This window comes from Colobus angolensis, unplaced genomic scaffold, assembly GCF_000951035.1.
Source record: "Colobus angolensis palliatus isolate OR3802 unplaced genomic scaffold, Cang.pa_1.0 Scaffold543, whole genome shotgun sequence".
Classification (NCBI taxonomy): Eukaryota; Metazoa; Chordata; class Mammalia; order Primates; family Cercopithecidae; genus Colobus; species Colobus angolensis.
The window spans coordinates 1,703,257-1,712,988 of record NW_012118966.1 but is presented as its reverse complement, the minus strand read 5'-3'; the positions used below and the strand labels follow the sequence as shown (position 1 = coordinate 1,712,988).

Sequence of the window (9,732 nt, the reverse complement as noted above, 5' to 3'; positions counted from 1 at the left end):
ATCTATGCGAAGTTCTTAGTCTGGCACCTGGTACATGAATAAGTGCATCACATAATGATGTTAGCTATTATTACTGTGGTGGCATTATCTTTCCGTTCAAAAAAGTACAACTTTCAAAGCTTTGCCGTGTTGGTGACCTGTAGTTTAATAATCTATCGCTTCTCTTTCAATCTTAATTTCCAAAGACATAGTAACAAACCATTCCGAATGAAGCATCTCCCCTTGCAAAACTTAACCTTGAGTCGACAATTCTTGTAATTATTAAATATTCATTCACTAAAGTAATTGTTTTTTTTAAAAAAATAGAGGTGATAGGACAATGGCCTAACTACAGATCGCAATTAAACTTTATTTCTCTAAGGCAGACAGGGTGAATTCTTTGCTCTGAACCTCCCCGACTTCTCTCCCTCTCCGACTCTATAAAAAAGGGAGCTCCGAGTCCTCTCTGGCGCACGAGGTTATTTCGTCCGTCCCCAGGCGTGCCAGGTGAGCCCCGTCGGATCCGGGAGGGTGAGCTGGGACTCGTCGCGAGCAGTAGCTGCAGGGTACCAAGCTTCGCCCTCTGCGTCCCCGCGCCTTCGCGGCCTCCAGCCGGTGCAGGTTCGGGGCCCCCAGGCGAGGAGACGAGGATGGCCTAATCTGCCCAACTTCTGGGCCATTTACCGCGCTCTGGCCGCCTTCCCGATTCTTCCCTCCGCGCCCTTGCCTGCTTCTCGCCTACCGGGGGCTCCGGAAGGGAAGGAGGCGTGTCCGGAGCAGGCGGGCGGGAACTGTATAAAAGCGCCGGCGGCTCAGCAGCCAGGCTTCGCTCGCCGCCTCGCGCCGAGACTAGAAGCGCCGCGGAAAGCACGTACAGTGGAGAGGGCGCTGCGCTCGGGCTACCCAATGCGTGGACTATCTGCCGCCGCTGTTCGTGCAATATGCTGGAGCTCCAGAACAGCTAAACGGAGTCGCCACACCACTGCTTGTGCTGGATTGCAGCGCTGCCTTTCCTTATGAAGAAGACACAAGTGAGTAGGGCGCGCCCGGGAGCTCCCAGGCTCGCCAAGAAAAAATCGTGCCCGGTGCCCCGGGGAAGCCGGCGCGCCCTGGGACCTGCAGCTGGGGCGTGCAGGGCTGTACCTGCCGGGTGAGCCAAGAGGGTGAGGGGGAGGCCGGCGTGGTGTACGATCCCCAGCCCGCTGAGCCAGGGAGAAAAGGAGTGGGAGTGCTGAGAGGGAGCCGGTGTCAAGTTTGGAGATTCCGCAGTTAAGTTTTGAGCTGTCAGTCGGAAACCGCAATTCCCGTTTGGTGGAAAGATTGGCTTTTGGGCCGTGGAATTTTAAGTTATCACGGGAAAGCATGTCTTTGCATAGGAGACGGTTTTCCCGTGGATTCTGGGAGATTATGAAACAGCACCCCACGCGCCACCCTCGCTGGCTCTCTCTGATTTATTTGCGTAGCCCCGAGGTGGGCGCCGGGCACTGGGAGCGGCGCGGATCCATTTAATCTCCTAAGCGGCAGCTCTAGGCAGGGCGGGAACCTGCCCGGCCCGCCCGGGAAACTTGGCTCTCGGCGGTGCCTGCCTAGTTTGCGGCTCTGTATGGGCTCTAAAGAGCTGTAGTACCTCCACAATGCATGCACCTTTTCCCATTTCAGCCGAGATAAAGGCTTTTTATAAAATAGGCACCTCTAAATGACAGTGATTGAGATAATTCCTAGTGCTGCTAAATTCTGCATTATGCATAAAGCACTGTGGGTAAAGCGCTGCCCAGGGGGACAATTAGATTTTTTTTAGTGTTTTTTTTTTTTTTTTGAAGAAAATACCTGGTTCGTCGTTTAGAAAGGGTCGCCACGGTGCCCCTATCCACAGTTCTCTTCACCATTGTTGATTCTTACCTCCTCTCACTTCTCCCCCTTAGAAATTGTTATGTGTTGTCTGCCACGGGTTGGGTAAGGGTTGCCCTTTCACCCCCCAGAGGTTCTGTCGGAGATTGCAGTTCCTGAAATGTGTGGAAGGGGTGGAAGTGGTGGGGAAAAAGGAAATCGGGGTGTTTGTACACATCGTTGGTTTAGAATGAAGGCATCAATGTGCTCAAAATGCTTTATCAAATGACCTGCTTAGCATCATATCTAGGTCTGCAAATGTACACGTTGGGAAGAAAGTTGCAAGACTCTAGCCCCTTGTACCGGTGTGGTAAAAGGCAGGGAAAAGGGACACTGCCTGGCTAAAAGAGGCTTGCGTAGTCTCTAGAGCACTCTCTAAAAGAAAAGAAGCGATGTGCCTCTCCCCTCTCTTGCAGGCTGGTTAGCTTTCAGGCAAGGCATTGAGCACCACACCTGGAATCACCACAGAGTACTGTCGAAATGCAAATGTTACAGATGCTTGCAACAAAAGAAAAGTTTTGTTGTAATCTCTTGATTTAGACAAGCTTTCTGCGGAATTATAAGAAGGGTAGAGACCTATTCCTTTTTGTAGTAGCATCTGCTCCCATGAATGGTAGTGGTGAGATCTGGGGGAAGAAGCTGCTACCTCCTAGTTCAGGAAAAGAGCCTAAAGCTTCCTATTTAAAGAAGAACACAAGAGACAGATAAGGTTAATGTCCAACACTCCAAAGCCAGGGGACGTACTATCAAGACACTCTGAGAGGCAGTAGGCTTGAGGATCCTTGCACCCCTGCTTTGCAAAACAAATGTGAGCTCTGTAATCTCCTTTCTCGCTTTGATTAAATGGCTGTGTAAATCGGATTACATGGAATAATTCCATTGAAAACTAGAAAGAGGTCAATCTAGTCTGAAACATTGTGGCTGTGGCATTAAGTGACTCAGTGCTGCCGACCAGACACATTTGAGAAAGCTAAGTATTTTAGATATGTGACCTGTTCGGTCACACATCACACAAGTTAAAGTGCAGGCCCTTTGGGGGAATTTACTGATGTTAAACGCCTTGCAGGCAAAGGAGGGCAGTGCCCTTGTTGAATGAAGTCATTCATTGCCTAGGATCTAATGACCTTCAAGGTTTTCTTTAAGAATACTTCTAGCAATTCCACAGTCACTGAAAAAGCGGACACTGGAAATAGCCCAAAATCAATAAAATAATCTGCAGACATGGAGGGGGGATTAGATCTTTCATATTGTTAAATTTTCTAATCCAAAGTTAAAAAGACATTTTCTATACAATGCTGCATGGATGGAAAGTAGCCTACGTAAATTGGAAACTGAGAAGTAGGATCGATTGTTCTGAATCTAATGTTATCCTCACCAGGGAAGAGTATGTATTAATATTTAGTAGTTTATATAAACATGGCATCAATACCATGGTTGTATTATAAAGCAGCTGGTTCTGTACTCTCCTACTACCCCCCATATAAAAAAAAACTTAATAATATTTTAAAATGGGCTTTAATTTGAATCACACAGCTCTGCAAGAATCATGGGGGCTCCAGGTATTCTGGCCTTTCAGTCAAGCTAAATAAGTGTGAAAATTCCATCAACAACCACTTGGGGTTTGATGAATGATTCATTCATTTAGCATGTGTGGTACACTTCAGTATTTTGAATATAATGACACAGGCAATAGCCATGAGGAGCAATTGTGACAATACATTTAATCACAGTTCTACAGAAATGAATATCTTTTGAGTTTTTCAGATTTCTGTTTGATTTTATTTTATTGAGATTGCGTGGTTTTACAGTTTCTAGAGGTAATTGTGGCTTGGGCTTAGAAAAACGTCTCTTTCAATGTCTAACTATTTTTTAAACATAATATTCTGATACACCATTTTAGACTACAATCAAGGCACCATATTTTGCAACACTGATTAAGATTTGGTTAAAAGTGCCATCAGCTTAATGTACCTAGTGTTACATTTATCAATGTTCTGCTTAAATTTTAGTTTGGGGATGGTTTGTGATAAGTGTCATAACTGCTGTCAATTTCAGAAATACTGAGATAAGAAAGATTGATCTTGCAAACAATGTCAAAAGGCCATTTTAGGCATACTAACCCTCAGAGAATAAGCAAATGGAATGCTAGTTTTCACTACTCCAAAGAAAATATCTCTTTTATGTCTGTATGAAGTTTGTCATGTGGGTGACGATGCAAGTTTACTTTGTAGAAGAAAATTAGCATATTTATGAAAAGAGCATTTTTTTTAGTCTTGTCCTTAAGATCACTCAATTTGGAATGTATGCTTTGAATAATTCTAATTTATGTAGCTTTTAATTGATACATTCTGCCAAGACTTTAAAACCTAAGTGCTAAGTTGATTACATTTAACATAAAACAAGGAAAATAACCATATGGAAATCTGAAAGTCTGGGCCAAACCAATTAAAATTGCTAAATTTTATTTACATCAAACCGCTGATTTGAAGAGAGCAAATTCTGGGTCACATTTTTTCTTTAATAATAGGTGATTGAAATGTTCCTGTCACCATAAATCACATAAAAGTTTCCTACTCAAATAGCAAGTCTGGGTATTGGAGGTTTCTTACATGGATTGGCAAATCCCACTACATGTGGCCTTCGCTTTCCATGTCTGAGAAACACCTACAATATGGTTGATGGAAGGATTCTAGGCTGTAGCTTCTGAAGACTAAGATTCTAATTCCTGTTTTACTACTCATGAGACAAATGACCTTAGGCAAATGTTTGTTAAACTTTTTGGGATTTTTGTTTTTTGTAATCTGTGTGATGATAATAAAAGTTATAAAGATTTTTCTCGCATGATGGCTTTATGGACTAAATGAAATTTTATATGTGTCTTTATACCAGCATGGTAGCCCACTATATGTACAGTTTGAATTTACTGTTCCTGAGAAGAGAGTGCCTGCTGGCCTACTTTTACAAGCAAGAGAAAAACTGACTTATTGCAGTTAAATGATGCTTAATGAACCAAGCACAGAGACCAAGTTTTCCTAAATCTACATCTGTCGATTTGGTGACTCCCATGATAGAATAGTATCTATATTAATAGGTTAATATCTTAATTATAGACTATAATTAACACACATCAATCCAGGAATATGTGAAGACAAAGGTGATATGTGGGCATAAGAGGTGCTACGTTTTTGAAGGTTTTTCTTTTAAAGTGCAAATGAATGAGATAATTAGAATAGAAAATAGAAATGGAAAATGGAAATATTATCATTATCGCTGACTCAGTTTCATGTTTCCACATTCTTGCTTTCTAAGTTCTCCTTCTATGATTCTAAGGAATTATTTTGGTTTATTTTATTTTATTTTGGACAAAGAGACTTGGTCAGTTTCCCATCCCTAATGTTCTCGCACTTGCTTTTCTGGGTGAGACCATGCATTCGTTTCTGTGGGGCGTCTTTGTTGTCTTTACCAGGCAACGTGCAGTGACTTTTTTTTTTATTATGCTAGTTTGGGACTTTTATTTTTTCTTTTCTGGATTATCTTAATGTTCCCTTTTGTAAATTAGGGCAAGACATTTGGATTTAAATCTCTGAGAAGTGATCTTTTATCTTTCTTTCTAGCACATAAATCATGAGCAGCTGCAAGAGACTGTTCTTGGTCTTAGTCACGTGTGTAGCCAGAACAATTTACAAAACAAATTGAGGGAACACCAAGATACTTTTATAATATATGCTACTCTCAGGGTTGTTTTTTTATAGGCTCTGTTTCGTAGAAACCATTGACTGTAGCCTTTCTGATTTATAGATGCAGCAAGATGTGTTTGCCTTTTCACTTAATTACGAGTATACTAAAAACTATTTACAGGGGCTGGGAGTTTAAGAGAATTGTCATGATCCCATCTCTACCTATTTCTTTCTCTATAGAAAAAAGAGGTGGGGGAGTGATTTTCTCATAATTGAGGCTCATGGTTCTTTCTTTAAAATAATAATGTGTACCATCTAAAGGAAGACTGTTGTTTATTACTAGTCTTTGTCCTTCGGCTACATTTTACTATTTTTCTAGGCTGCCCCTTTGGCTTGGGTATTAGGAGACTGATTTCTTTTACTAACCTGGATACTAAGTAGTAGTAATTTGGGAAATTGTTTGAACTCCAGATCTTAGTTTGCTCAACTGTAAAATGAGTAAGTGAGACTAGGTGATTTCTAAGTGCCTTCTGGTTCTGAAATTCTCTATTTCTAAAGTACTGGTAAAATAGAGATTTGAACCAGATGGCATTTAAGCTTCCTTCAGTTCTCAGATTTATGTAGCCATTGCTTCAGTGTGAATACACATTATAACCATTGTTTTATGATTATGAATAAGCCAATGGTGAGAAATGAAGGAGATTTAAATTTAGACTGTTCTACTTTTATCCATTTCACCTACTAGTTGATATTTCTGTACGGAAAGAATGATATTTACACTTTCTTGTTTTAGCAAAATCCATAGTTAAAGAGGATCTTTACTTTCTCTCTTCTAAATTTTTAAGTTCTATGAGAAAGAATTCTAAGACAAAGTCAGCTAACCGGAGGAGATAAGCTTACAAAAGGGGAATGCTTCCCTGTATTTGCCTGTTTTTTCTGTCCGTTTAACTTCCAGTACCTATGTGCATGGAGTTGAAATGGAGAAAGAAAACCAAGAAGGGATCTGATGATGTAGTAGAAAGAGCCCTGAGGGGAGAATCAGAGGAACTGATCCTACCCTTTACTCTGCCTCAAGGTGTGTGACCTTGGGCTGGTCTCCCAGTCTTAGCATCTCTGAATCATGCCCAAGAGTTAATCCTGAGAAGACAGTAAAGATGAGAGGCTGCAACTGGAGACACAGAGGTGGAAAGAGGAGGGAGCCTCAGGGAAAGGCAGTTCCTGCAGATGATACTATGTCAAGTCTCTCCCTGGCTGGCTTTTGTCTGGGTCCAGTACCATCCTTGCTTGCTTACCTGAGCTGGAGCAAACCCAGTAGCCAGCAAGAGCAGCCTTTTTTTTTTTTTAGCAGTCAGAAGCTATGGCAGTCTTTTCTTGTTGACATGAGAATATTCCAAGATCAGCTGGACCCTCCTCCAGCTAGGAGAACACACATTTCTCAGAAAACAGGGCCATAACAATGAAGATAATGCTCTTCTCTAATCACTGGTATTACCCACTGAGCTATTCACTAAAACGAAGTTTAGAATTGAGGCAATAGTCTAGAAAATTAACAACAACAACAAAAAGGAGCGATGGCTATCATTAGGATATTTGGATGCAGGAATTCAGCACTTGACTTTGTGCCTGTAGCTGTTGTCCTGGAGCTCTTGAGTGCTGCTGATTAGAATATGGTAAATTGGGAGGGAGCAGGGCAATTAGGTAGTCTTTTCTGTGTTCCAGGTACACAGACAGCAGCTCAAAATTTGTCTGTTGCTCACAAAGAATGCCTTTGCTCTTTAGGGTGACCATGTAAAAGGACATGAAAGAACCACCGCAAACTCATCAGTGCTCACTTGAAAAAGCAAGCCTTGTTCACCTTTGCAGAAAGGGCATCCCCACTGCATAATTGCATCCCTGTGCAAACCTGGGAGGAAAGAGCACAGCTTGGAGGGGGCTATTGTGTTTGTCTTGTATGCCCATACTGTGTTGCCTTTTTAGGAGCAAAATTCATCAGCTGAACATAAGCCCTGTGAGTGCTTAGACCTTTTCCTTCTTTTTCACCTTGACATAAAATCCCTAAAGCAGAAGACCTTTCCCTTTCAGTGCCTTCCCTCTGCTCCAGGGCTGAATCGCGTCTCATTATTGGCTTGTTTCACCTAAATGTGAGTATTTGAGTGGCCGTGAACCAGGTTGCCTCTGAGGAATACAACCGAATAGTGGTGATCTGTTGCGAAGGAAACTTTTAGGGCCCTACAGTGCTGAGTTTTCTACTGTTTACTTGGAGTTCCTTTCTCAGTGCCCTCCCAAACAACTGCCTTGGGAAAACACACAGATTCCTTGACTTCCAAGAAGAGTGTGACAGAGAAAGTGTGCTTTGTTATAAAGGCCTTGTCACCCTCCTGGGATGTGTTATCCATATGGATGTACTGGCTGTTAAAATTTATATTCACTGCAGAACTTGAGATGGAGGAGTGGGGAGAAGGGAGGGTAGAGATGTTTTCATATAAAATTGTTTCTAACATGATCTAGAAAACCCAAGGATTGCAAAACAGACCTCAGCAGTCATACATCATTATTTATGGTTCGTGTAAACGTACAATTTAATGCTTCTGAAATAGTAAACGCATTAGGGATTTCCTTTTTTGATGAACAACCAAAAGCTCTGTGATTGCTTTTGTTTGGATTTCTGGCAACTTTAGAAAACTGCTGTATTCAGTGGGTCCTAGTCAGAAGTATTTGATGTGCTGTGTTAGTCAGAGGACTGACCTTAACACATATATCATTCCGCTGTTTGAAAGATACATTATCACAGCGCAGGAGAATGGCTGGTGCTTTCTACTTCCAGGTCACAGTGCAGGAGAATGGCTGGTGCTTTCTACTTCCAGGTGGTCCAAAGTGGGAACTAAACAAAATGAGGGGATAATAAAGGGATTAGGCAACATTCATGAAAAATGCAGAGGAAGTTATTAGCATAATGTTTTTACTATTTGGATGACATTGATTCTATGTAGAAAAGCACTGAACTACAAAATAGGGCTTACATAATTCTTCCACTATCTTTGTAACAAATTATATATATATACACACATATATATATGTACATGTTTATATTTATTCTTAGCCCCTGCCCAGAAAAGTGTTTTTAAAACTTTAATTCCTGTTTGTAATGTACTGAAGACACAGTACTCTATGCTTTAATGATACTTGAAAAATAATGTACCTTTTTTTAAATTTGAAACTAGAATGTTTAAGAAAAGACTATATATATAGGCATTAAGCTTGCTTGATTTATTTCATATATAGATACACATTTGACTGTAGAGAATTTTAATTTAAAATTATAAGTAGCTTCTAATAATACTAGCAAATCCTTATATAATGCTCACAGTGTAAGGACTTGTTCTAAGTACTTTGCATTTATTTATTTATATTTTTCAGTAATTAGACTTTTAAATCCAAGACTGATTTGACCATTTATTGTTTGCACTTCTGTACAAATGTCACACATAATGATTCAACTTGAAGAGATGAAATTTACTGTACTATGTGTCAAGTGTTTGGCATTTAAATGTGTAGCCATTTTAAATAGCTTCTATCATTGTATTATAAAATCAAACCATCCTGATAATAGATCATGCCAAAATGGTACTTAGTAGAAAACAGTTCCAAGATTAATTAATTCATAGCACTTTTCCGGTGAGAGGTAGTTATTATTTTTTAAAACCCCATTTCACAGATAAGGAAACTAAGACAAGGTCTTTCTCCTGCCACTCCCAGGTGTTTATTGCAAAAGAGACTCAGCTGGCATTAACCACAGCACATTAGTGTAGCTTATTTAATACCTCAAAGATACGCATTCTGTTTACATGAACATTGAATCAAAAACAAATGCAACTCAGATATTCAAAACGGCTGCCAGTAATAGAATTTGGACAACAAAAATTTCATGATTGCAGTTGCCTCAAAGAGTGGCTCCTGCCAGCTGCTCAGTAAATACTCTTGGAATGTTGTGAAATGAATGGAGACCTAATTCAGGTTGTTAGATACTGATACATTTTTTATAAGCCTTTTTTTTTAATGGCAAAATTTTAACAAGTGTGCTAGGTCTATTACACACACAAGTGTGTTTGGTGCATGGCTGGCAAAGCTACTTTGTTCGCTGTTTTACAGCGTTAATTTTCAGTGAATGTGTAACATCATTTACTTAGTG

At 40.6% G+C, this 9,732-nt stretch overlaps 1 protein-coding gene across 2 annotated transcripts in view; it reads left to right on the top strand.

Moving 5' to 3' along the window:
- Nucleotides 1–336: 336 nt before the first annotated feature.
- KITLG (KIT ligand) overlaps nt 337–9,732 on the top strand; it is an 88,251-nt gene continuing 78,855 nt past the window's right edge. For both annotated transcript variants that reach the window (XM_011961269.1, XM_011961268.1), the window contains exon 1: nt 337–1,010. In XM_011961269.1, coding sequence (XP_011816659.1) covers nt 996–1,010 — 15 coding nt within the window. In that variant the 5' untranslated portion in view covers nt 337–995. The remainder of the gene's footprint in view (nt 1,011–9,732) is intronic.